Source organism: Catharus ustulatus, chromosome 31 (assembly GCF_009819885.2).
Source record: "Catharus ustulatus isolate bCatUst1 chromosome 31, bCatUst1.pri.v2, whole genome shotgun sequence".
In the NCBI taxonomy this organism is placed as follows: Eukaryota; Metazoa; Chordata; class Aves; order Passeriformes; family Turdidae; genus Catharus; species Catharus ustulatus.
In genome coordinates this window covers 2,313,921-2,339,894 of record NC_046251.1, presented here as the reverse complement: position 1 = coordinate 2,339,894, position 25,974 = coordinate 2,313,921, and the positions used below count along the sequence as shown (strand labels likewise).

Sequence of the window (25,974 nt, the reverse complement as noted above, 5' to 3'; positions counted from 1 at the left end):
TTTTTTTAATCAGGCTTTTCTTTATTTTCCACTTTTTTTTTTCCATTTTAATTTTCTTTAAAAAAAAAAAAGATGAAGAAGTCCCTTCCCGAGAGGAGGGGGCAGCCCCCCGGGAACGCCTCCCCCCATCGCATCCCTAACCACCCCTGGCACTTCTTCACGGCGTTGGGTGGAGGGGCTGCACACCTGGGGGGTCCCCCATGGAGGTGGGGGGGTCCATGGGGCACCGGGGGATGTGGCACCGAAGGGGGGGCTCCAGAATACCAGGGTGGGGCCCTTACACAGCTGGAAAGCTGCAGAGACACCAAAACCCCCCCCAGTGTATAGGGTGGGGACTGAGCCCCCCCTCCAGCACCCTGATCTGCCCCCCGTGCCATCTGTGACACTCCAGAGGTGACATCACACGAGCTGTGCCCGCCAGCGACCCCAGCCCAGCCCCCAGCATGGGGGGGACTCTGCCTGCACCCCCCAGCTGCAGTGGGGGGGTCTCAGTGGGTGGGGGGGCCGGGGCCCCCAGCACCAGTTGTACCCGAGGTGGCACCGGGTGGGACGTGATGGAGTTTCAGTGGGTGTGGGGAGGGTCTCAATGGGTGGGGGTCCAGGATTCCCAGCACAGGCAGCGCTGCAATAATGGGGTGTCAGTGGGTGAGGGGGCTGGGACCCCCAGGAAGAGGTGGAGCCCAGAATGGGGGGCTGCAATAATGGGGTCTCAGTGGGTGGAGGGGACCCCCAGGGACAGGAGCACCCCAGTGATGGGATCTCATTGGGTGGAGGGGACCCCCAGGGACAGGAGTACCCCAGTGATGGGTGTCAGTGTGTGGGGGTCCAGGACCCCCAGCACCAGTGATGGGATGTCACTAGAGGGGAACTGGGACCCCAGTATGGAGTACTCAGTGATGGGGTCTCAGTGGGTGGGTGGGACCCCCAGAACTGGCCGTACCCCATTGTGGTGCAGGGATGCTGCAGGGATGGGATGTCATTTTGAGGGGGAACCTTCAACCCCCAGAGCCAACTGAATCCCTGTGATGGGATGGCATTGGGTGGGGTCCAGGACCCCCAGCACCGGCTGTCCCACAACCCAGCACAGAGATGCTCCAGTGATGAAGAGGGGGCCGGTGTGGGGGTGACAGGGGGCCCCAAATGACAATGGGGCACTGCTACCCCCCCCACCCCGGTGCCATCAGCCGAAATAGGGGATGTCGTGCTGGAAGTTGTAGTCGGGACAGACCTTCTGCACCAGCTTGTAGTCGATGCTGAGGAAGGAGATGAAGATGCAGATGACCTTGAAGGGCTTGGCGCAGAGCCAGGCCGCGTGGCTCTGCGTGTGCTCCGTGAAGCACACCTTGGACGGGTCGTACAGGCACGGTTTGTTCTTCCGCGCCCGGTTCGTCTTCTCGTACTCCACGTGGCAATTGAGCGCCTTGGCCGGGCGCCCCTCGGGCAGGGTGCTCTGCTGGGGAGGGGGTGGGGGCTGTGGCAGTGGTGGGGGGCCGGGCACCAGCACCTCAAAACCCACCGCCTTGGAGGGGGGCACGATGCTGACGGAGACGTTGCCCAGGCTGGAGGAGTTGTGTCGGAAGTAGACGCTGAAGGTGCCGTTGATGTGGTCGACGATTTTCCCCGTCACCAGGAGGCTGAACTTGAGCGTCTTGATGTTGAAGTAGAAGTCGCCCCAACCAAAAATCTTCTTGGTGCGGCTCGATTTGAGGGTGGGCTTGCGGTGGGCGCGGGGGCTCAGCAGCTCCCCGGCCGTCTGGTTCTTCTGCCAGTCCCAGGGGCTCCGTCCGGTGCCCACCGGTGTCCCCGCGCCCCTGGGGGGCTCTGCTGGAATCAGCCGCCCGAGGTTGAGCACTGGGGGCTTCAGGGTGCCATAGGGGACGTCCTTGAGGAGGCCGGAGGTGCCCATCTCCAGGTACCCCAAGGTCTTGGCGATGTGACCGCCAGCACACACCGTCTGGGGGAGAGAGCAGAGGCTGCACGAGCTGCGCCTGTGCCCTTCCTCATCCGTCTGTGTGCATGCTCATCCTCCTGCCTGCACCCTCCTCATCCCTCTGACTGCACCCTCCTCATCCTCCTGCATGTACCCTCATCCTCCTGCATGTACCCTGATCTTCCTGCATGTACCCTTATCCTCCTGCGTGTACCTTCATCCTCCTGCCTGCACCCTCCTCACCCTCCTTCATTCACCCACCTCAACCCTCTGCCTGCACCCTTATCCTCCTGTATGTACCCTGCTCATCCTCCTGCATTCACCCTCCTCATCCTCCTACATTCACCCTCCTCGTGCACCCTCATCCTCCTGCGTGTACCTTCATCCTCCTGCCTGCACCCTCCTCATCTTCCTGCATTCACCCTCCTCATCCTCCTGCATTTGACCTTCCTCATCCCTCTGCCTGCACCCTGATCCTCCTCTCTGCACCCTCCTCATCCTCCTGCATTCACCCTCCTCATCCTCTACCTGCTCACCCCTCCTCATCCTCGTTCCTGCACCAGCTGGGCCCCCAACCCCTTCCCGAAGCTCCCCCAGCCGCTGGGATGGACACCAGCAGGCAGAGCCAGATGCCAGCCCTAGCCTGGGACCCCAACTCTGACGTGTTCCCTGTCCCTCATCCCCCTGCCCACCTGCCCCCCGTGCCCCCATCTCTCATCCTACCGCTCCCGGGGTGCCCGCTGTGCCCTCCTGCCCTGCCAGCTGCTCTGGCACGCAGGATGCTGCTCCAGCAGCCCCGGCCTCGTCAATCACTGTCGCCCTGAGCTGGCAGGTGCTTGGCTGCTCCGGCAGTTTCTGCTCTGGATGACCTGGATCCCGGGGGGAGCGAGAGAGGGGGAGTGGGGAGGGGGTGGTGAGCAGAGGCACCAGCTGGAGGGGCTGGAGGAGTGTAGGGGGCTGTGCTTTCATGGGAAGTTGAGGCAGGCCCAGGGAATGGCTCCTGTCATTGCTGGGGGCTCATCCTGCAGAATGGCTCGATGCCATTTCCTGCTTGGGAATGATCCCCATCAGGGATTATAGGGGTCCCATAAGCCCCCCATGCCCCCTCCTCCATGGCCAGGCGGGTCTCAGTGCAGGGTGTCCCTGCAGAGATGGAGCAGCACCCTTTGGGGAGCCCAGCCAGGGACCCCCACATTCTCTGATCCATCCCTGGGATCCATCCCTGGGATCCCCCTGAGCTCTGCCGGGCTGAGCTCAAATCTACTCTGATCGTGCTGCACCAGAGAGAGCAGCCCTGGGCAGGGCATGCAGCCCCGCCACGTCTGTGGGAAAGGGATTTGGGGTTTTTCAGCCCATCCCGGGGGTCAGGGTGTGCAGAGCAGAGCTGCAGCTCAGCATCCATCCCTGCACCCCCAGCCCGGCCAGCCCCGCGCTCCCCCCGGCTCTCTCCGAGCGCGGCTGCTGCCTTCGCCCTTATCTATATTTCAACGCAGCTTCAAAGCCGGGCGCCTTCGCCAGCCGGAGAGGGAGGGCAGGACCGGGATGGCAAGATAACAAGGGGAGAGGGAGAGGGGCACCCCCCAGCTGAGGGAGCTGCATTTTTGGGAGAGGAGTGGTGTCTGCACCCCAATTCTGCTCTGTCTCTCCATCCGTCAGGCCTGGGACCCCTCACCCCCCACTGTGGGGAAGCCGAGGGGCACCGGTGACCCCTCAGCTGGGAGCCCCCCAAATCTTTCTGCACCCACGGTGAGGGGCTGGGGGCTGCAGGCCACGGGGAACACACACAGCAGCGCATCCTGCTGAGCCCCCACCACCGGGAAGGATTTCTGGAGGTTTCCAAGCTCTGCGCTGGATTTCCATCTCAGCCAGGGCTGCGAGCCAAGGCCGGTCCCCAGCAGTGCCGCAGGTGCCTGTGCCCTCCTCCCCTGCCTCAGTTTCCCTTTCCAATCCCCCCTCGCCATGGAGTGAGGGGGGCGTGATGTGATCGGATTGGAGCGGGCTGTGATGGGAATCGCTGGAGGTGGCAAGGCAGGAGGGACAGGGAAGGGGCAGGGATGGGACAGGGATGGGCGGGCAGTGGGGAGGGGACGCAGTGCGAGCAGAAGGGGACACACACTGTCAGCTGGGCTGCGGATCCCGAGGCCAGGCTGCTGCGGGACAGAGCCGGAGCTGGGGGGCACGGACAGGAAAAAAATCCCCCATCCCTGCAGAAATAGAGGTGCCCCAGCCCCTGCGGGCGAGAGGCCAGATTGGCAGCACCCCATCCCCTCCAGTCCCTCGGCAGGAGCTGCTGGGGGATCGGGGGATGAAAGGGAATTGCAGAGCAGGGCAGCGGCTGCGATGCAGCCAGGGCGATCGATTGCGGCACCAGCGCAGCCCGGGAGTGCGGGGGGACCCTCTCTGCCCGCAGCTCCCGCTGTGCCCAGGCCGGCCAGGGGTTCGGATCTGCGGGCTCGGGGCCAGGGACGCTTCAGCCACGCCAGCCAAGGTCACCCCCCTGCGCCCTGGCAGCGCTGTCGGCATTCAGGGCAGGTCCCGTACACCTCGCGTTAAATATTAATGCTCCTGCTGTGCCGTCGGGGTGCAGCCTCACTCACGTGCCCCTGAACCTCCTGGACATGCTCTGGGGGTGCACGGGGGGTCCCAGTGCCCTCCCACCCTGTTCTCTCCAGGACCTCTGAGCAGTGCCAGGCAGGGCCAAGCCTGGCTCTGTGGCGTGAGGGGCTCTGCTACCACTCACAGGTTAGCCGAGATGGTTGTTTTTCACTGTCACATGCACTGCTGTATCTACACATCCCTGCTGCTCCCCTCTTCATCCTCATCACGATCCCCATGGCATCATGCTCTCAAGCCCCTCGTGTGCCCTTCTGTACCCGTGTGGGGCTGCCGTGTGTCTGCAGGCACCATGTGCCACCCCCTGTGAGTGAACAGAGCCAGGCAAGGATGCGGGAACGGCTGGAGGAGGCTGCAGAGGGACCGGGAAGGCTCTCGGTGCCGGCATCAATTTGGTTTGTCAGGCCCGGCAGTGATGGCCACTCACATCCCATTTGCTGTTGGGGCCAAGCGCCGTCAGCTGCTCCCCTGAGACCCTCGGTCACCTTGGAGGAGGGGAGTGGAGCAGAGAGGGGGGGACAAGGGGCCTGGCTGCCCCAGTGTGGGCTGGGATGAGCTCCAGCACCCCGAGAGTGGGGCTGGGAATGATGGGGAACAAGCTAAAGGCAGAACAGCCATGTCAGCACTGGGGGGGAGCAAAGCACCACAACTGCCCCAAACAAAGGCCTCATCTCCACCACCAGCCTGTCCCCATCCTAGGCTTGTCACCATCTCTGCCGCCAACCTGCTTCCATTCCTACAGGCCAGCCTGTCCCCGTCCCCATGGCCACCACCCTGTCCCCATTAACAACACCAGCCTGTCCCTACCACCATCCTGTCCCCATTAAGACCACCAGCCTGTCCCCATGGCCACCACCCTGTCCCCTTTAATACCACCATCCTGTCCCCATTAAGACCACCACCCTGTTCCCATTAATAGCACCAGACTGTCCCTATCACCATCATGTCCCCATTAACAGCACCACCCTGTCCCCATTAATACCACTAGCCTGTTCCTGTCCCTACCACCACAATGTCCCCATGGCCACCACCCTGTCCCCATGGCCACCACCCTGTTCTGGTTAATATCATCACCCTGTCCCCATGGCCACCACCCTGTCCCTCCCACCACCCTGTCCCTGTCCTCATGGCCACCACCCTCTCTCCGTTAATGCCACCAGCCTGTTCCTATCCCCATCCCTGTCCCCAACCCCGTTCCCATCCTGTCCCCACACCCTGCCGGGGCCCGCTGACAGCCCCGACACTGCTCCACTGCTCGGGGGTGTCCCACTCTCCCCATGGGCTCAGGGTCAACCCAGCCTCTCCCCTGTCACCCCGCCGCCTTCGTTAGCGCGAGGAGATTAATTGGAGGTGGTGAGCGACAATCCCCGCGGGCCCGCTCCCCCCGGCACGCGCAGCCCGGGGCGCCGTGGCATTTCCAAAGGTTAGCAGCAAACAAGGTGCCTCTGACAGCTCCCATTTATCTCCCGGCGCCGCGCGGGTGCTAATGCGGTGCCGCGGTGCCGCGCCGGGCTCCTCGGGGCTGCGGGAGGGACCCGGCGTGCCCAGGCGTGTCCGAGCGGCTGCGCGTGGGCGAGGGAGCGCGGAGAGCTCAGAGGTGGCTGTTCCCCAATCTCTGGATGAGCGTGTGCACCCATGGGTGCCGCAGGTGTGCGTTCAGGCCACCTGTGTGGTTGAGTAATGCAAGGAATGCCAGCGGGTGCTCTCGAGCACAGAACACACGCAGCTGGGTGCGCACAAACACCTCCACGTGTGCTGTGTGGCCCTGTGAGCACGTCTGTGTGTGCACATGCACGGTGACACACACGGTGACACACGGTGACACTCACAAGGTGACACGCACACGCACGGAGCGAGGTGCTTGGTGTGGCTGCGTGTCTTGGGTGACGCGTTCCGTGCTCCCTGTGCGCCCGCCCCCGTCCCCACCGCCATCCTGTCCCCATCGCCACCGTGTGCGCCCGCCTCCATCCCCACCGCCATCCTGTCCCCATCGCCACCGTGTGCGCCCGCCTCCATCCCCACTGCCATCCTGTCCCCATCGCCACCATGTGCGCCCGCCCCCATCCCCACTGCCAGCCTGTCCCCATCCCTACAGCCAGCCTGTCCCCATCAACACCGCCAGTCTGTCCCCATCCTCACTGCCATCCTGTCCCCATCCCTACATCCAGCCTGTCCCCATCCCTACACCCAGCCTGTCTCCATCCCTACACCCAGCCTGTCCCCATTCCCACTTCCAGCCTGTCCCCATCCCCACTGCCATCCTGTCCCCATCCATACACCCAGCCTGTCCCCATCCCTACAGCCAGCCTGTCCCCATCCCCACTGCCAGTCTGTCCCCATCAACACCGCCAGTCTGTCCCCATCCCTACATCCAGCCTGTCCCCATCCCCACTGCCAGCCTGCCCCCAACCCCATTGCCAGCCTGTCCCCATCCCTACACCCAGTCTGTCCCCATCCCCACTGTCACCCTGTCCCCATCAGTACCACTGGCCTGTCCCCATCCCTAACAACAACTTGTCCCTAACACCACCCAGGCTGACCCTGGCCCTGCAATCAGCCTGTCTCAATCCCCACCACCAGCCTATCCCAATCCCTATCCCCTACCTGTCCTCAACCCCAGTGCTGGTTTGTTCCTATCCCCACTGCTGTCCCCATCCCTGCCAGACAGGCAGGGCATGGCCGTGCTGCTGCCACACCGAGCCTCAAGTGACCATCCTGGGGAGTGCTCAGTGCCAGCTGCTCAGGTTGTGCAGATCGTGACACAGGCCAAAGCTCTGATGTGCTGCTGTGCTGGCAGCAGGGGCTGGGAGCACTGGGGAGGTGACACCTGATCCCTCCCCGGGATGGCTGCTGTCGAGGATGTTGGCAAGGAATCAAGGGTAAAAGGACAGGGGAAGTGGTGACACACAGGGACAAGTCAGGACACACCCATGCATGGCCACGGTGCCATGTGTGCAATCACAGTGATGGCTGGATGGATCCTGCCTGGACAGGGGCTCAGCAGGATCACCCCAAAGGCTTTCTCAGTCCTTCCTCTGTGTCCCTGTCCCAGGGTTGTCCCCATCTCTATTGTCTATATGTTTCCATTCCAATCCCTGTCCCCATGGCCAGTCTGTCTCCATGCCCACCACCAGCCTTTCCTGTCCCTACCACCACCCTGTCCCTATCAACATCACCATCTTGTCCCTATTAACACCATCAGCCTGTTCCTGTCCCTACCACCAGTCTGTCCCCATTAACACCACCAGCCTGTCCCCATTAACAGCATCAGCCTGTTCTTGTCCCTATCACCACCCTGTCCCTATCAACACCACCATCTTGTCCCCATTAACACTATCAGCCTATTCCTGTCCCCATCCCTGTCCCCAACCCCATTCCCATCCTGTCCCACCCCTGTACAGCCACAACCCCTGACAGGCTGGTGGGCAGGTGAGCACGACACCCCTGCACCATGATGGGCACCTCCAGCACCAGGATAGGCAAGCCCAGCCCAAGGAAGGGGTACCCCAACACTGGAATGGGCACCCCCAACACCAGAATGGGTACCCCAGCACTGGGAAGGGCACCCCAACATTGGAATGGGCACCCCCAGCACCAGGATGGGCACCCCCAGCACTGGGATGGACACCCCCAACATTGGGATAGGCACCCCAGCACCACGAAGGGGTACCCCAACACTGGGATGGATACTCCCAGTATTGGGATGGGCACCCCCAGCACTGGGAAGAGGTATCCCAGCATTGGGATGGACACCCCCAGTATTGGGAAGGGCACCCCAACATTTGGGTGGGCATCCCCAGCACTGGGAAGGGCACCCCAACATTGGGATGGGCACCCCCAGTATTGGGATGGGCACCCCAGCACTGGGACGGGAATCCCAGCATTGGGATGGGCACCCCCAGCATCAGGACAGGTGACTCTGACACCAGCACCTCCTCAGCCAGAGGAGATCCTGGATGAGCTCACCAAAGCCAAATCCACCAAATTCACCAAATCCAAACAAATCCACCAAACCCACCCCGGCTCCTTCCAGCCGTGTGCTCCTGCTGGGCTCCCGCTCCTGGTGACACTGCCGTGCCCAAAGGTTGGTGTCACCTCGAGCAGAACCATGACCTGCACGGGTCCAGGGGGATCAGCTTTGGATCAGCTGTGCCTTCACCCCCAAACAGACACCTCGCTCCTCGCCGACAGAAAAAAATATGCAAATGCTGCAGCTTTATTAACGCGCTCGGCACGCGCTGGCTAATAAATATTTCATAGCCTGAGTAGGACTTTTTTTCTCCCTCCTCCTTCTTTCTTTCGTTTTGGTTCCTTTTCCCTGTCACTCGTTTCCTGCCTTTTCTTTCCTCAGCCGTTGTTTTATTTATTTATTACTTTTAAGGGTTTCACGGTGAGGCAGGAGCTGGGAGGTGGCTGGGGGGGAGCCGGGAAAAATGTACATCCCGAGTCTCTCCCCCCACGGGTGAAAAAGGAAAGTGCTGTTAAGAGCAAAGGAAAAAATATAATAGAAAGGAGGAGACGGCAGCCGGCAAAGGATTCGGGGCTTGTGTGACTCATTGGGCTGGAGGAGAAAAGGGAATGAATGGGAAAACAGGAGATAAACGGAGCAGGAGGGGGAGAGGGGGTGCGGGTGGGTGGGCAGCAGCCAGCAGAGAGGGGACAGGGGGGTGGCGGGGGACAGGGACATGTGGCTCTTGGGCATCTGTCACCCAGCAGCTCCCAGAGGCCAACAGGCCTGGAAGCCCCTTGATTGACTTTGGAGCTCCTTGTGGGGGCTGCTGGGGTGGGGGCTCCTCCTGACCACCCCCAGTCACACTGTGGGGACACGGGCAGCTCACGGGGATGGTGTGTGGGGACAAGGAAGTGCAGCCAGCAGAGTCCCGGGTGTCACTCCCACATCTCCACCCCCAGGACACTCTCCCTCCTCGGCCTTGCCTCAGTTTCCCCCCAGCTGTGGGGTTCTCTCTATCCCTCCTCCAGCTCTTCAGCAGGTGAGAGCAGACAGGCAGCAGCTCCCCCCGAGTCCCCCCAAAATAGGGGGACCCCAGAACCTCAGCAACACAGCCCCCACCCTCTGCCCGGCTGCTCCCCCCCCCAGCCACCCCCACCCCTCGCCTCACCATTGCACTTTATTATTGCAATAAATGTAGCCATAAAAGTGGCAGGTATTGGCGCGCACAGAGATCGCTGCTCCTGAGCTATGGAAATGTAATTTCGAGTGTGCCCGGGAAATTTTATAAGATCGTATCAGGCGGGATCATAAATCGCATTTCCAGCCCCCCCCACCCCCCTCCCCGCGCACCCCTGGATGAGGCAGGGCCAGTGCGAAGGTCACCAGAGGGGGTGACTGCTGGGCTGTCCCCTCTGTGCCCCCCCGTCCCTGTGACCCCCACACTGCACATCTCCCCCCCACATTCCCGGCGCCAGGCGGGATCTGTTCCCCCCAGGAAGCGAGGGGCAGCAGCAAAGACACGGATGTCCCCCACACCCCTCAGCAGTGGAGTTTGAAACCCTCCAAGAGACCCCCAGGAGTGCTGGGGACCCTCAAGGGCATCACTGGGACCCCTCTGGGGTCACAAAAACCATGACCCACCACAGCCGGGCACTGGGTCCCACCAGGAGCAGGGGACAGCGAGACTCTGCAGCCCAGGGTCCCCAGGGACCCTCGTGGTGCCCCCCAGGGCTGGATTCAGCCCCACTTTCATCACCCAATCCAGGCTCCAGCTTCTCACAGGTGAGGCATTGCTCTGCTGCAGGCCCAGAGGGGGACAATGAGAGGGTCCCCCGCAGTGTGACACCAGCCCAGCAGCTGGGACGGTCACGGGGGTCACACGGGATCTGTGCACAGCGGGGTGCGACGGGAATTGATTTGGGATTGATTCGCGTCCCTGCTCTGTTCCTCCACAATGACTTTCCTTTTGCAACAGGGAAAAAAGGCGGGGGGGCTGGAGAGGGAGGGGGGGGCACGGGGACGTGATTATTCCTTCAGCAGCAATCCAAGCGGCGGGAGAGGAAGCTTCATCTTTCCTGGGCCATTTACCTCCAGCGCCCGAGCGCGAAGGCTGAGCCAGGCACCGCGGCGAGGCTGGAGCCCGGCCAGGACACGGCTGGGGGGGCTCCAGCTGCGGGGGTCTCACCCCACGCTTGGGCCACCGGCTGCGGGGGACCGTGACTCCCTGAGAGGAGGAGCTGTGGATGCAGAAAGGGCGGGCAAAGTCATTAATCCGGGAGTGTTAATTGGCGAGGGTGTGATTAGCGGTGAGGGCTCAGATGGGGGCTGCTGTTCCCCGCCTCGCCCCCCATCCCGGCTCGGCCACCTCTGCCGGTTCCCAGCGGAAAACTGGCAATTAAAAACAGGAGAGAGGGGGGAAAAAAGCAATAAAACCGGACCCGGCTTGGAGCCAGAACGGCACCGGGAAGCGCAAGGGTGGGTGGGTCTGGCTGGGGGGCACCCAGGGGTGCCCCCCCTCCCCTGCCACAGCTCCCCCTCCTCGGCGAGGCTGCGCCAGCCACGCTCCAGGCTCCAGCCTTATTGAATCTCCCAGCTTAGGGTGCAAAGGGCACCAGAGGGAAGAGTTATTAAAAAAAGGGAAATGAGTCGCTTGGAAACCTTCTTTCGGAATAACAGTGTGTGTTTGTTTGGCGATAGATTAGCTCAGCCATGCTGAGCACACAGCACCCGCCGCAACGGCGGGCGGCTCGGGGAGCTGCAGAACGGCACCGGGGGATGCACGGAGCCCATCCCGGCCCCGAGGGCACCGGACCCGCTGCAGCCAGGCCTGGAGCTCGGCACCCCCAGGGACCCCCGGCCAGATTGGGCAGCATCACCACCCAAAGCCCAGATCCTCTGCTCTGGCCCCAAATGTGATGTGTTCCTCCGAGGCACGAACAGGGTAAATTCCCCCTAAAAATGGCAGCTGGGGAGGTGGGAATTGGGGTGTCCTTGCATGGGAAGGGCTGGCAGCATCTGCTAAGAGCAAAGCCAGCAGCCCAGGAGACAGCTCCTGGGTGACAGCAAGGCGAAGGAAGGGACGAAGTGGATGAGTTTGGCATCCCGGGCCAGCAGGCTCCGGCTGGCATGGCCACCGGCACAGCAAGGCAGGATTTTCCTGCGAAGGGTTAATCCAAGAAGGAAAAGCTGCCAGCAACACTCAGGTGCTTCACAGACAGCCGCTGTCTCACCTGCCTGTGCCAGGAAGGAGGGAAACCGAGGCACGGGCGCAGCGGGTGTGGGGGGGGCACATTCTGGCAAAGGCAGCAGGGATGGAGCAGGGTGAGGAAAGACACCCTGGTCCCCGTCCTGGTCCTGCTGAGGCACTCAGCCTTCCCATCGTGGCTTCATCCCGCTGTTCCTGCCTGTTCCAGCCCAATCCAGGGCCAGCATCACCCATCCCCTCCACTGCTGAAGATTGCTCAGTCCTGGGTGGGGGTCACCCCATCACCAGGGCATGGGGCACCCAGGGCCAAGGGTGGCATCTGCGTCCCAGGAACCCCGGGGGATGTGGAGAGAATCTCCCTTCCTCCAACCACGGCAGGCTATGCCCAGCCCAGGGTTCTGAGTGAGCCTGGGGGTCTGGCTGGGACCCTCGAGCCAGGCTAACCCCACCTGGAGGGACCCCCAAGATTTAATGCTCAATGAAAAGAAAAAAATGGAATGCATAAAAATAATGCGGGAGCCCAGGAAAGGCTGGGGAGGGGGGATGTCGCTTGCAATCAGAGGTGGGCTCGTCCCCCTGCCTGTTCCAGCACTGCCAGCACAGCAAAGCCCGGCGAGCAGCAGCCACGAAGGGTGGAGGGGCCGGGTGAGGGGGGGTCTGCACCCCCGCAGTGGGAACAGGACAGAGTTTGTCCATCCCAGCAGGGGTTGGACACACCAGTGTCACCCAGCAGGCACCGTCAGCAAAGCCAGGGCACGGGAGGTGACAGCCTGGGGGTCCCACACGCTGCGGAGCCCGCACAGGGACAAGGCTGTCACCGTCAGTGCTGCCACACCTGCCCCTTCCCCCAGTGCTCCCATCACAGTCCTGGTGGCACTGGGAGCCCCAGTCCAAGGAGCCCGCTGGAGCCGAGAGGAAGCCAGTGCGACCCCCCACCCATCCAGCTGCCTCCTGACCCCCAAAAGACACCGGGAAAGTTTCTCCCCAACAGGCCCGAAGAGCCGAGGGGCAGGAATGGCCCCGTTCCCCTTCCCTGGCACCCGCTGGGCCCAGGCTGGGCAGACCCCGACCCCTCCCCGAGCCCTGGGAGGGGGGAGGATCCTGGACCCCCACGGGGGCTCAAAGCATCTCCCGGGGTTATCCCTGTGCAGGAGGCTCCTGTACCCTCCTGCCCACCCCATGCCACGTCCGTGCCCCCCAGCTCTGAGCCCCCCGTGCCCCCCCCTCAGCATCGCCGCCTGCGTGGGCGGAGGGGGGGGCCAGGGCAGCGCCCTGCTCCGGATTTCATCAAAACAAACCCATTTGTCTTGAAGCAGCTCCAGCACCGACAGATGCTCTGCAATGGATGGACACGGGGAGGGGGGGTCACGCCGAGCCACCCCCACACGCGGGCACACGGCTCCCCCTCCCCACGCAAGGAGCAGCGTGCCAGGGAGAGACAAGTTGCAGGAGCCTTTGCCTTGGGGGGGTCGGGTGGTGCAGGGAGGGATGGGGGGGTCCCTGATGTGCATCCAATTCCCGAGAGAGAATTGACTCGTTTGATTTTATTCATGAAACACAGAAAGTAAAAATGGAGTGTCAGGAAATCAGATCTGCTGGGTGATGAGCCCGGCGCCCCCCGGCTGGGCTGGGGGGGGCTCCATCCCCCCCCTCCTGACCACCACGGCGCTGGATGCAGCTGTAGCCCCCCGAGGGGCTCCAAGAGGAGGTGGCGGAGGGGGGACACGCGGGGGTGAGTGGCCTTGGGAAGACTGAAGTATCTGGGACTGGGGGATATTGTGGGGGGGACTCTGCAGGCGGGGGGGTCTCTGCGGCTGCAGCCGCTCCTCAGCTCCCAAAGACAGGAGAGGAGGGGAACAGGCAAAGCCCCCCCCGACCCCCAGGCCTGTCCTGTGGGGCGAGACCCCCATGGCCCGGGGGCACTGGGTGAGATGGGAATGGGGTGGGTAGGAGAAGCCCCCCAGGCAGGGCTGAACCCCCCCGTGCAGAAGCTGAGGCCGAACAGAGTCGGGTCAGGAATGAGGCGTCGCCTCTGCAGGTGGTTTTGGGGCTCAAGCCCTTGGCAGAACCGGGGAACAGCTGAGCCCCCCCAGTCCTGCATGGGCCCCCCTCCCCTCGCTCCCCGGCACCGCCGTGGGGAAGTCACCCTGCTCCCTCCTCCCCAGGTGTGCTGCAGGTGCGGGGTGCGGGACAAGGATCCCCGATCCCCTCGCGGGGTTCCTCAGGCAGAGGGTCCGGATCCCCCACGCGTGGCCGCCCCCACGCTCACGCGCGGCTCCGTCTCGCTGCCCCCCCCGCACCTGCCAGACGGCGCCTCCCGCGCTCTGCAGCCGGGCTTGGGGGGGAGCTGGAGGGGCTTCACCGGCCACGGGACCCCCCCCGAGGCTCCCCCCGACACCACAACTCCTCCCGAGCTCCGGGACAGCCCCGTGTCCCTCCAACTTGGGGGAGGGGCTGGACCCCCCATATGCAGCCCCTTTCAGCCGCCCCCCTGTACAACTCTGCTACGACCCCCCCCTTACCGTGCGCTCTTTCCGTGACTGCCAGAGCCCCCCCGATGCACGAATCCCCGAATCCGACCCCCGTCAGGACCCCACACCCCCTCCCCCGAATTTGTCCTACCCCCCCCCCCGGTAATTCCCCCCTGGCCGGTAACCGCGCAGCCCCTCACGCAGCTCGGCCGGGCGGGGGTCGCGGATGCCCCGTACCTGCAGCAGCAGCAGCCCGGGCCCGAGCAGGGGCAGGCGGCGGCGGAGCATCGCGGGGCTCCGGGAGCGGCGGCGGCGGCGGCGGCGGCGAGGGGCGGCGGGAAGAAAGTTGGAGACTTGCGGGGCCGGGCGGTGCCTCGGCGGCCCCGCCAATCCCGGCCGGCGGGGGGGCACCGGGGGGGGGCGGCTCCGGGACCCCGCACCGGCCCCGCGAGCACCGGCGGCTCCGCCACAGACTGGGGAGAGGAGCCGCACACATCGGGGTGCCTCTCCCCCAGCATCTCGGGGTGCACCTGGTTCTATCCCCCCCACTCCGCCTCCTTCAGCATCCCGGGGTGTTCCCGATGCTGTCCCCCGCCTTCTCCATCAACCCGAGGTGTTCCTGGTTCTACCCCTCCCAACTTCCCTCGCACCCCGGGGTATCCCCAGCTGTGCCCCCTTCCTCTTCTCCATCACCTCGGGGTCCAGCCCCGCCCGTTCTCCAGCAGCGAGGGTGCTCCCAGCTCTGCCCCACCCCTCCCTCTTTTCCAGAGACCCCCACCCCCGGGGATATCCCGGTCCTGCCCCTCTCTCCCGGGGACCCCGCACCCCTCGGATCCAGTCCTGGCCCCGATCCTCCAGCTCGGGGTGCTCCCCCGCTCCTGCTCCATCTTCCCGCTCCCCCAGATGTTCCTGGGCTTGTTCCCCCCTCCCCGCGACCCCCGGGATGCTCCCGGTTCTGCAACCCCTCTCCCCATCTCCCGCAGACCCCACACCCCGAGGGGACAGGGACAGTGCTGCCCTTCCTGGGGAGGGCAGAGGGTCCCCCCCTGCTTGGCCCCCAAACTTCAGCAGGAAGGGATAGGGGGGCACCCTACGGAGCGTCCGGGGGGGCACCCAGACCCTGCCACACCCGAGAGGGTCCTCTTGTCCTGCACCCCCACCCGCGTCGGGCTGGACACGCCACCTGCGTCACCTGCACGGACACATGTGTGTGCACATGGACACGCGTGTGCTCATCCCCAGCGCGGTGTCGGGCCCCTCTCCCAAGGGTTGTCACCCCCCCCCCCGAGGGGTTTTCATCACCCACCCCCCCTTCACAGCCCCCTCCACCTCCCATCAATTTATCTTTATTCCTATTATTGCTGTTATTCCTGTGATTATCCCGGGAAGTTGCCGGCGGGGACTTGGAATCGGCGGGGCTGGGGACATTCGGAGGGGACCTGAGGACACTCGGGGGGTCTTGGGGCACGCGGGGGTGGTGGGGGCACCCGGGGGGGGCACTGCAGATCCGCGTGGACGTGCGGAGACGGAATGATGAAAGGTAACGGAGAAATGGGAAAAGGAAAGGGAGAGGGAGAGGAATGAGGGAGACGGAGCCGGGGAAGAGAGAGGAGAGAGCAGAGCCGCGAGGAGCGGGGCGTCCAGAGGTGCTGGTGTCAGGGGGGTCCCAAAAAGCCCCAGGCCAGCCCCGTGGGGATCCTGGGCATGTGGGCACATGACCCCTTCTGCCCGGGGTCCGTAGAGGAGGTTCAGAGGAGCCTCCCCCACTTCAGGGAGAATCTCCCAGCCCCTCTCCCAGCGCTGCCGGCGCGGGTGAGACCCACGGCCAACCCCAGAGCCCCCCGCTCCTCCCTGGCCCCCCAATTCCCGCACTGCAGAAGCCCCCGTACCCCTCTCCCCCCCAGCTCTGCTCCCCCCGGTGCCACATTCACCCTGCAGAGTGGATAAAGCCTGGAGGGGCTGTGGGGACATCCAGACCCCTCGGGACTTCCCCACACAAGTCCCCGAGAGGATCCCGGTGTCTCTGATGGTCTCACACCGGGCTCTGAGAGGGGTTGGGGGGCTCTGGAAAAACCCCCCACCTTAACGGCCCACGGGGCTGAGATGGGAGGAACAGAAACAGGAGGAGGGAGGGTGGGGATGAATGGGGAAGAGGGTGAAAAATAGAAAATATTGAAGGAAAAAGATAAAAAGGGTTTGGTGGAGGGGGGGAGAGGGGAAAGGGAGGAGAAACCTCGGGAGGAGATTTAAGGACCGATAAGTGAACAAAGAGCCGGTATTGAAATAGATCTGAGGCCGCCGGCACCCGGCGCGGGGCTGGGGGGGCTCAAAGGCAGCGGCTGCGGGGGGCCGGTGATGATTTGGGGGAGGGGGCGAGGGGCGACCCGCTCTGCTGAGCCACCAGGACCTGCCATGGCCCCGGGGGTCCCTCTCAGCCTCGTGGCACGTGGCGAGGCTGTGGCCGATGCCACGGAGGCTCGACGTCCTGAGGGCTCGATTCCACGAGGGGGTTTGAGCCCCTCACCCCTCAGTGCGAGCCCCCCGGGGCTGTCGCGAGTCCCTGTCGTGGTCCTGCCCCTGGTCCCTGTCCTGGGTGTAAGGGGGGTCCCAGCTGAGCCCCCTGGTGCTGTCGTTGTCCCCCCGTGGCTGTGGCAGGGCAGGAGGAGGAGAGGGACGGCTCCACGGGGGGACACGGAGCGGGGGCACACGGGAGGGACACGGGGGGTACACAGGGGACACGGGGGGTACATGAGAGGGACACACGAGAGGGGGGAAAAGGGAAGATGGGAGGGACATGGGGAGGGCCTAGGGGACATGGGGGACACAATGCGGGGGACTCAGGGGACGTGAGGGACACAATGGGGGGTCTCAGGGTGGGATTACGGGGGGGAATCCATGGGGGCATACACGGGGGACACACAGGGGACAATGGAGTCCCTCCCATCAGAGGGGGTACGAGAGGGGATACACAGGAGGCTCCCGGAGCGGGGGGGGATACACGTGGGAGTTCGGGGGCATACAGAGGAGGATTGGCGGGGGATACGGGGGGGGATTACACGGGTGGTGTGGGGGGACACGGGGGGGTCACAGGGGGGGCTACGGGGACGCGAGCGCTGCCCCCCCCGCTCCGTTCTCGATGGCGGTGTCGCCACCTGGTGGCGGCTCCTGGGACTGCGCGCGCCGCCGGTGCCGGTTTTCCGTTCCACGTTCCCGGTTTCCCGTTCCCCGTCCCCGTTCCTGTTCCCAGTTCCCCGTTCCCTGTCTCCGTTCCTCTCTCCCGTTCCCTGATCCCGTTGTCCGTAACCGTGTCCCGTGTCCCATGTCCCGTTTCCCGTTCCCCGTTCCAGGTCCCCCATTCCCGGTTTCCCGTTCCCCATTCCGTTCCCCGTCCCCGTTTCTGTTCCCAGTTCCCCGTTCCCCGTCCCTCGCTCCCGTTCCCTGTCCCCGTTCCCAGTTCCTCGTTCCCAATACTGGTTCCTAATTCCCCGTTCCCCGTTCCCCCTTCCCTTTCCCTTTCCCGGTTCCCGGTTCCCCTTTCCCTGTCATTGGTGCCCCCCTCACCCCAGCGGTCCCCCACGCTGTGCCATGCGATGGAACAAGACATCCTGGTGGGATTCTCCTGCCTTTCAGCAGCCACCTGTGACCCCCTCCCTCCCCATGACCCCTCTCCCCATGACCCCCCCCAGCCCCTCCTCTCCACACCCCATAAACCCCCGACCTCCCCTTCTCACTCCCCGGGGTCAGGACTGGCACTTCTGGGCTTTGAGGGCATCACAATCATGACCCTCGGTGCCCGGGCTCCCCCCAAAACTGTCCCCTCCACACTCCAACCAGCAGCCTGTGCTTCAGTTTTTAAAAATTTTATTTATAACAATATCTGTTTTGTTTAGTTGTAAAGTAATCCAGCAAAAATTATTAAAACATTTCCCCCCAATAAAAGGATGGGGTTCCCCCCCCCGCCCCCCCACATGCGTTTATTTATTTCTACTATAAAAGCTAGGTCATTTCCAGGTTTTTTTGTGGGTTTTTGTTTTTTTTTTTTCTTTTTCCTGTTAAAAAATGTGCATGTTGGAGAGCGGGCGAGGGGCAGGTGAGAGGCCGGGGTGGGGGGGTTTGAGGGGCTGGGGATCCCCCCCACACCGGGGCTGGGGGCTTCATCCTGGCCCCTGTAACAGTCGGGCAAAAAATGGGGGAAAGAGAGGAAAGAGAGGGGAGGGGAAGGTTGGGGAGGGAGGGGAAAATGGGAGGGAGGGAAGGAGAGAATGGAGGGGGGGAAAAAAGAGGAGGGGGGGGGAAAAACAGGGGAGGGAGGGTGGGGAACTGGGGGCTTTGGGGGGATTGCAGAGGCCAAGCTGCAGGAGAAGGGGGAAGCTGGGGAGCAGCAGATTTAGGTGGGGGAAGGAAATGGGGTCCCTGGGGAGGGGAGATGCTGAATTTGGGGGGGTGTTGGGAACATGTGGGACCCCGCTCTGCCTCCCCCCCGACCTGTGCCCCCCAGAGCAGTGACCCCAGGTCTCCTGTCAGCCCCAGCCCCGCTGTGTCCACCCCAGTACCGGCCTGTCCCAGGGGTGGGAGGGGGTGAGAAGGGGCATGGAATGAAAGGGAAAGGAAGGGGGGGGCCCAATGTAAAGAGATTTAAAATAAACCAAAGCCGGGTCTGGCAATGAAGACGCCGAGGCCTGGGACCGGGGAATATACAGGTAATAATACTGCTCACATAGAAAAGTAATAATCCTTCATTTGTACATTTTATACAGCGGCTCGTGGCCCCCCCACCCCGGCGGCGGGGGCTGTGCCGGGCCCGGGCACCGCAGCCCCTCGCCCCCCCATGCCCCTATGCCAGGGGGTCTGCCAGGTCATCGTCCCCCCGTGCCAGCAGCTCCCGCTTCTCGTCCGTGCTGGCCAGGGAGTTGCGGCTGTTGTGGGCGCCCATGTACAGCGTGGCATAAACCGGGTTGGTGAAGTTGGTGGGCTGCAGGGAGGGGGGAGGAGGTGGGAGGGGGCACGGACAGTCCCCCACTGCCGTGCCCAGGGGTGTTCCCCACCCTGGGGGGACTCGGTGAGAGCCTCCACCAGCCCTGACCTTCCCCCAGGATGTGGGACAGTCCCTGCCTGCAGCTTCCAGCCCCAAAACCTCTGTGACCCCTCAGAGCACCCCCCAGCCCCAAAACCTTTGAGACCCCTCAGAGCCATCCCAGCCCCAAATCCTTTGTGACCCATCAGAGCCTCCCCAGCTTCAAAACCTTTGTGACCCCTCAGAGCCCCCCAGTCCCAAATCCTTTGTGACCCATCAGAGCCTCCCCAGCTCCAAAACCTCTGTGACCCCTGAGAACCCCCAGCCACAAAGCCTTTGAGACACCTCAGAGCCATCCCAGCCCCCAAAATTTTTGTGACCCCTCAGAGCCTCCCCAGCTTCAAAACCTCTGTGACTTCTGAGAGGTCCCCCAGCCCCAAAACCTTTGAGACCCCTCAGAGCCCCCCAGTCCCAAAGCCTTTGTGACCCTTTAGAGCCTCCCCAGCTCCAAAGCCTTTGCAATCCCTCAGACACCTCCAAGCACCTGCAGTCCCTCAGAGTTTCTCCCTTTTTCTCACCCCAAAGCCTTTGTGACTCTTTGGGGTCCCTCAGAGCTTCCCCACCTCCAAAATCTTTGTGAATTTTGGAGTCCCCTCCAGCCCCAAACCTTTGTGAATCTTTGGAGTCCCCCTCAGCCCCAAAACCTCTGTCACCCCTCTGAGTTCCCCTAGTCCCAAAAAGTTTGCAAACCCTCAGAGCCCATCCAGCCCCAAAAGCCTTGTGATCCTTCAAGGCCTTTGCAACCTCTCAGAGCTCCCAGCCCTGAAGCCTTTGAGACCCTCAGAGCCCCATCAAGCCCAAAGCCTATTCAGCCCCTCAGAGCTTCCCCAGGACTGATGCACAAAGAGCCCTGACAGCCACAGCAATGTCCCCCCGACCCCAGCACGTGTCCCCCCTGCACCTCCCCGTTTGGGCAGGACCCTGCAGAGCCCACAGCCCCTCACCTTGTCAGGATCCAGGGCAAAGTCGGCATCCAGCAGCTCCCCCACGTCGTCATCGGGCTCCCCCTCGTACATTTTGTAGGTGGGATTCCCGATTTCCACGTTCATGGCACCGTTGGTCATCCGCTGGTGCTGGAAGCCCTTGGCACTGAGGTGGGGGAGGCAGAGGGTCAGTGCCAGTGACATCCCTGGCTGTCCCCCACCCTCGAGGCTTTCACAGCCTCCTGTCCCCTCCATGCCATCAGACTGACCCTTTAATTCTCCACTTGTACCACACAAAAGCCACCACGGTGAGGAGGATGAGCAGGAGCAGGATGGGGATGACGATGGAAGCTGTTCCTGTGGGAGGAAAGCACAAAAACAGTCAGAGCCTGGAGATGGGGACAGTGCTCATATGGGGCTAGCCCTATCCCCCCTTCCAGGGGTTCAGGAGTCACACAGGGGCACTGGGCAGCCCTGGATCACCAACAAACCCCCCTGGTGTGGCGTGGCATGGAATTAGGGTCACACACTGCCCCCCACTTACGGCTGCTCTGCTGCTCGCCCACGATGAAATCCTCGCAGCGCGTGCCCGTCATCCCCGAGGGACACCTGGGAGCGCAGGGAGAGCACCGGGGTTAGCGGGGCAGGGCCATGCAGGGAGGGAGGGAGAGCTGGGCACAGACCTGGGGTCAGGGTGGGGCGGGGGCACACAGATTGGGGTGTGTCAGTGACGTCTGGTGGGGCAAACAGCCCCGCCTTGTTCCCCCTCCCATGCCCCCCTCCTCTCTTACAGGCACTCGGGCAGCTGTGTCTTGACGCTGATGGAGCAGGTCCCGCCGTGCAGGCAGTAATTGTCACAGGTCAGGCAGCTCGGTGCTATCTTCCCATCAGGGCAGCTGTGGGGCACAGAGGATCAGTGCCATGGGTTCCCCCAACTGCCCTGTGTCCCCGCCGGGTGTTCTGTGCTCCCCCAGCCCCTCAGGACTCAGCTGTTGGCTCATGCCACCCACACAGGACGAGCTTTGGGGAAACAAAGACACCTCCACCTCCTCCTCCCAGGATCACCAGGTCCTCTGGATTTATCTTCCCTGAATTACCAACCCAGCTCCTGGTTTTCTTTGGGGTCCCTGTGCCCACCACCATTTTTCCTCCCTCCAGCTCGACATTCCCAGCACCTACATGCAGGAGACCTCCCCGCTCTGCTTGTTGATGCTGCACTTGCCCTCCTGGCACCGGGAGCACTTGTTCTCCTGGCACTGGGCACCCTCGAACTGAGGGGGGCAGCGGCACTGCTTGGCACCGCTGGCTGTCATCTGGCACACGCCATCATTCTCACAATAGTCAAAGCACTGCCCTGTGGGGGACAAGGGGGTCAGGGTGGGCATCACATCAGCCACCCCTCCAGAGGGCAGCTGGATCCCCATGGAGCACCACCCCACCCCACACAGCATCCCACCAAAGAGGGGGACCTGAAAATCCAATCCCATGGGTGCTGTTCCCAGGGATTCCCCCAAAATAGAGGAACTTCTGATGCTGTCCCCAGGTATTCCCACACAGCATCCTCCAAAAGAGGGTTGGGAGCCCAGCGCTCTGGCACTGTGCCCACAGGTATCCCCCCAGACATCTCCAGGTGAGGGACACCCACCCTCCTGACCCCCACTGCTGTCCCCAGACATTTCCAGGTGAGGGACACCCATCCCCCTGACCCCTCCTTGCTGTCCCCAGACGTGTCTAGGTGAAGGACACCCACCCTTCTGACACCCTCTTGTTGTCCCCAGACATGTCCAGATGAGGGACACCCACCCTTCTGACCCCTCATTGCTGTCCCCAGACATCTCCAGGTGAGGAACACTCACCCTCCTGACCCCCACTGCTGTCCCCATTCATCTCCAGGTGAGGGACACCCACCCTTCTGACCCCTCATTGCTGTCCCCAGACATCTCCAGGTGAGGAACATCCACCCTCCTGACCCCCCCTTGCTGTCCCCACCCCGTGTCACTCACGGTACTGGCAGCGGTCCCCGATGAAGGTGGGCAGGCAGCGGCAGCTGGGCTGGTTGCCCTGGTTCACGGTGCAGCTGCCGTTGTGCTGGCAGTAATCCGTGCACACCTCCTGGTTACACCGGGGCCCGGTGAATCCGGTGGGGCAGCGGCAGGTCGGCATTCCTAGGGGTAAAACCGGTTAGCTCCGTGCCCACCTGTCTGTCTGTCTGTCTGTCTGTCCATCCTTGTCCCCCCCAGCTCACCTGAGGGGGAGGCGGCGCAGGTGCCCCCATTCTGGCAGTAGTCGGAGCACTGGTCGATCTGGCACTTGTCGCCGTTGTAGCGCGGCTGGCAGCGGCACTTGGCCTGCTTGCGGGCGTTCAGGAAGCAGCTGCCGCCGTGCAGGCAATGCAGGTCACACGTGTCCGTGGTGGGCACTGCGAGGGAGGCATGGAGGGGATGGAAGTGAGCAGGATTGCGCTGGCAGGACCCAACCTCCCTCCTCATCCTCATCCTCATCCTCATCATCATTCTCATCCTCATCCTCATCCTCATCCTCATCCTCATCCTCATCTTCATCTTCATCTTCATCCTCATCCTCATCCTCATCCTCATTCTCATCCTCATCCTCATCCTCATCCTCATCCTCATCCTCATCTTCATCTTCATCTTCATCCTCATCCTCATCCTCATCTTCATCCTTATCCTCATCCTCATCTTCATCCTTATCCTCATCCTCATCCTCATCCTCCTCATCATCATTCTCATCCTCATCCTCATCCTCATCCTCATCCTCATCCTCCTCTTCATCTTCATCCTCATCCTCATCCTCCTCCTCATCCTCATCTTCATCCTCATCATCCTCATCCTCAACCTCATCCTCATCCTCATCCTCATCCTCAACCTCATCCTCATCCTCATCTTCCTCCTCATCCTCATCTTCCTCCTCATCCTCATCCTCATCCTCATCCTCATCCTCATTTGTGGATGATACAATTCCTCCAAAGCCATCGTCCCCTGGCCCCCAGAACTTGCTATAATATGCAAGATACCAAGGTTGAGCCAAATTCCTTAAGAATTTGGTCACTCTCCTAACACTTTGGAAGATAATTGGTTAGAAATTAGTCTGTGTGATTGGTCAGTTCACCTTTAGAACTTCTCACTTAGATTGGATGCTGTTCTTTGTATAAACTTTTATTGGTTGTAGTTTGAATCCTCCCTGAACCTATAAATATGATTCTGAGAGATCCCTGCTTGACCACCCTTTGCATGAAATAAAGATTCTTGTGGAACTCGTCAAGTAAGGCCTCCAGTCTTTCTCTGCTGGCTAAATGTGAGCTTTTCTGAGAGACTGCTACATGTTAGCACTCTCTGGTCCTGGCAAATACCACCAGGGACCAAAAAAGAAAAGCCACACTCATTTTCTCCTCCTCTGGTGTCACCTACCCACAGGGGAGACGGTGGGCGAGGGAATGACCACGCAGGTGCCGTTGTCCAGGCGTTTGCCGTTGGGGCAGGTGCACACGGGGCCGCTGGGGCTCAGCAGGCAGAGCCACTCGCACTTCTTGCGGTCACAAGGGTTGGTCACTGCGGGAGGGGAGGGCACAGGTGGTGAGGACAGTGGGGTGGTGACAGCATGGTGAGCCACAGCTCTTCTTGCTGCACAGCACCTCGAGGACATTCCCCTCCACAGCCCTGTGTTGTCACTCGTGCTCTGAGGTCACCACCTGACCACTCATCACTGCAGCTGGACTTCCCCAACCACCCCACCAACCAACCCCCTGCTCTGCCCACCCAGACACCCCCACTTTGGGCACGGATCTGGGGGTCTGAGTCCCCTCTTCCCAAGCTCTGCCAACACTCCCCTCACCCTCCGGCACCTCATACCAGTCCCTGGCACCTCCCTCCCACCCCAGGAGCAGGGTGGGGGTCCCAGGCTTGCACACACCTTCTGGCTGCTTGTACTGGTGGTAGAGTACAACATCAGTGGCGTGGTTGAGGCCAGATGTCAGGTTGGTGACAGGTTTGTGCCCAAATTTGTGAATCTTGAAGATGCGGTTGTTGATGTAGGTGACGCCGTAGATGTAGTCCTCAAAGATGTCGATGCTGAACGGGTGGCTCAGCCCTGGGGAAGCCAGGAGGGGACATGTGGAGGCAGGGATTTGGGGTGGGACCGAGGCCAGGGACCCCCAAGGGGCACCCCTTACCCTTCTTGTTATCGATGGCCACGACGGGGTCGGTGCCGTTGAGCCGGATGCTGCCGATGACGGAGAGCTTGGCGTCGGCCCAGTACAGCCTCTCATTGTGGTAATCCACGGCCAGGCCTGAGGGACACAGCCCCTGGTGAGGCCCCAGTCCACTCCAAGCCCCTCCTGACCAACTGACCCACAGAGCAACCCCCTACCACCCCTACACCCTTCTGCCATGGGGCTCCGAGCCCCCAGAACAACCCTCCCCAACACAACTGGTTGAACACGTCCCCATCGTGGTTTTGCCCCCCTCCTGTCACCTGTCTCTCTCACCTGTTGGCCACTGGATGTTGTCCTGCACCAGGGTCTCCCGCAGTGTCCCATCCATGGCAGCTGTCTCAATCTTGGGGTGATTACCCCAGTCTGACCAGTACATCGTTCTGTAAGGACACAGGCAGATCATTCCCAGGGAAACAGGGCAGCCCAATGATCAGGGAGGAGAAACCCTCCCACACTGTCCCCACAGCATCCTGGGCAACAATGGGGCAACTCCAGAAGACACAGAGAGTGACACTGGGACACATGGGTGGGCTTGTGGTGAGAGGAGTGTGGTGAGGGCTGGGCAGAGGCATGAGATGAAGGCTCAAGTCCCTCACCCCCGCAGTGGATCAACCACGATGGCGTGAGGCTCATCGATCATCCCCGAAATCAGCGTCTTGCGGTTCTCGCCCTTCATCTGCGCCACCTCGATGACGTCCCGCCCCGAGTCCGTCCAGTAGATGTTCCCGGCCACCCAATCAATGGCGATTCCCCGCGGCATCTTCAGCCCTGAGATCTGTGTGGGGCAGAGTGATGAGGTGAGGAGGGTTAAACCATCAGCCCGTCGCTCCCACCGTGCCCTGGCAGGGCTCGCTCACGTTCAGGTGCGTGACGCCGCCGTCGATCTGGCGCCGGTTGCGGTTGGAGGCGGTGGAGGCGGAGGAGGAGGCGGGCAGCTCGCGGTACGAGATGCTGCCCGTGTGCCAGTTGGTCCAGTAGATCTTGTTGCCCTTGACGTAGATGTCCATGGCGTCGATGCGCACGTTCTCGTCACCCTGGAAGGCCGGCTCGTAGGCAGAGTTGGGGTTGAAGGGGTACATGCTCCTGATCTTGTTGTCGTCCGCGATGTAGAGGATCTGGTGCTCAGAGCCTGCAGAGGAGGAGGAGAGGTTGGAATGGGGGCACAGCCAGGAGTGGGGACTCAGCTGGGAATGGGGGCTCAGCCCAGCTCCCTGGTGGGACAGGGACAGGGTCACTGGGAGTTTGTCATCGCCTTGGGGCTCACTCTGCCAGGGATGGACAGACAGCACCAGTGGTGCCAGATGGGTGGGCAGAGCTGCAGGGGGTTGGAGGGAAGAGTAAAGGATTCCCACAGGGGGTGCTGGACATGCACAGAACCAGTGTGGGTCCCTGTTCCCTCCTGACCTTCCGCCTTGCACATATTGTCGGTCCTCATGAAGTTCTTGGCACAGCTGCAGATGTGGGAGCCCTTGGTGTTGTTGCAGAGCTGGGAGCAGGTCCCAAAGCGCAGGCACTCGTTGATGTCTGGGCAGAGGGAGACAGGATCAGGAGAAGACCTGGAAGGTGCCCCCACAG

The 25,974-nt window shown here is 62.4% G+C and overlaps 2 protein-coding genes across 4 annotated transcripts in view; both read right to left on the bottom strand.

Annotated features, from left to right (window-relative positions):
- Positions 1–16: 16 nt before the first annotated feature.
- Positions 17–14,483, bottom strand: NXPH4 (neurexophilin 4). Its single transcript, XM_033083244.1, has 2 exons — positions 14,409–14,483; positions 17–1,954 (listed from the first exon to the last, which is right to left on the bottom strand). The coding sequence occupies exons 1-2, from the start codon at positions 14,457–14,459 to the stop codon at positions 1,181–1,183; spliced, it is 825 nt and encodes a 274-aa protein (XP_032939135.1). The 5' UTR covers positions 14,460–14,483; the 3' UTR covers positions 17–1,180.
- A 3,999-nt stretch (positions 14,484–18,482) lies between these two features.
- LRP1 (LDL receptor related protein 1) overlaps positions 18,483–25,974 on the bottom strand; it is an 82,247-nt gene continuing 74,755 nt past the window's right edge. For all 3 annotated transcript variants that reach the window (XM_033083158.2, XM_033083159.2, XM_033083160.2), the window contains 15 exons: positions 25,804–25,923; positions 25,257–25,528; positions 24,996–25,174; positions 24,673–24,779; positions 24,358–24,474; positions 24,099–24,275; positions 23,597–23,737; positions 22,414–22,587; positions 22,172–22,333; positions 21,348–21,522; positions 20,960–21,064; positions 20,713–20,777; positions 20,438–20,525; positions 20,190–20,334; positions 18,483–19,143 (listed from right to left, as the gene is read on the bottom strand). In XM_033083158.2, the coding sequence (XP_032939049.1) occupies positions 19,006–19,143; positions 20,190–20,334; positions 20,438–20,525; positions 20,713–20,777; positions 20,960–21,064; positions 21,348–21,522; positions 22,172–22,333; positions 22,414–22,587; positions 23,597–23,737; positions 24,099–24,275; positions 24,358–24,474; positions 24,673–24,779; positions 24,996–25,174; positions 25,257–25,528; positions 25,804–25,923 (2,165 nt within the window). In that variant the 3' untranslated portion in view covers positions 18,483–19,005. The remainder of the gene's footprint in view (positions 19,144–20,189; positions 20,335–20,437; positions 20,526–20,712; positions 20,778–20,959; positions 21,065–21,347; positions 21,523–22,171; positions 22,334–22,413; positions 22,588–23,596; positions 23,738–24,098; positions 24,276–24,357; positions 24,475–24,672; positions 24,780–24,995; positions 25,175–25,256; positions 25,529–25,803; positions 25,924–25,974) is intronic.

Excerpts from the sequence above, each read along its gene's own strand:
- NXPH4 (XM_033083244.1), bottom strand. The coding sequence starts at position 14,459 with ATGCTCCGCCGCCGCCTGCCCCTGCTCGGGCCCGGGCTGCTGCTGCTG. Across the intron at positions 1,955-14,408 it reads CCGGGCTGCTGCTGCTGCAG|ACGGTGTGTGCTGGCGGTCA; the intron begins GTACGGGGCATC and ends TCTCTCCCCCAG.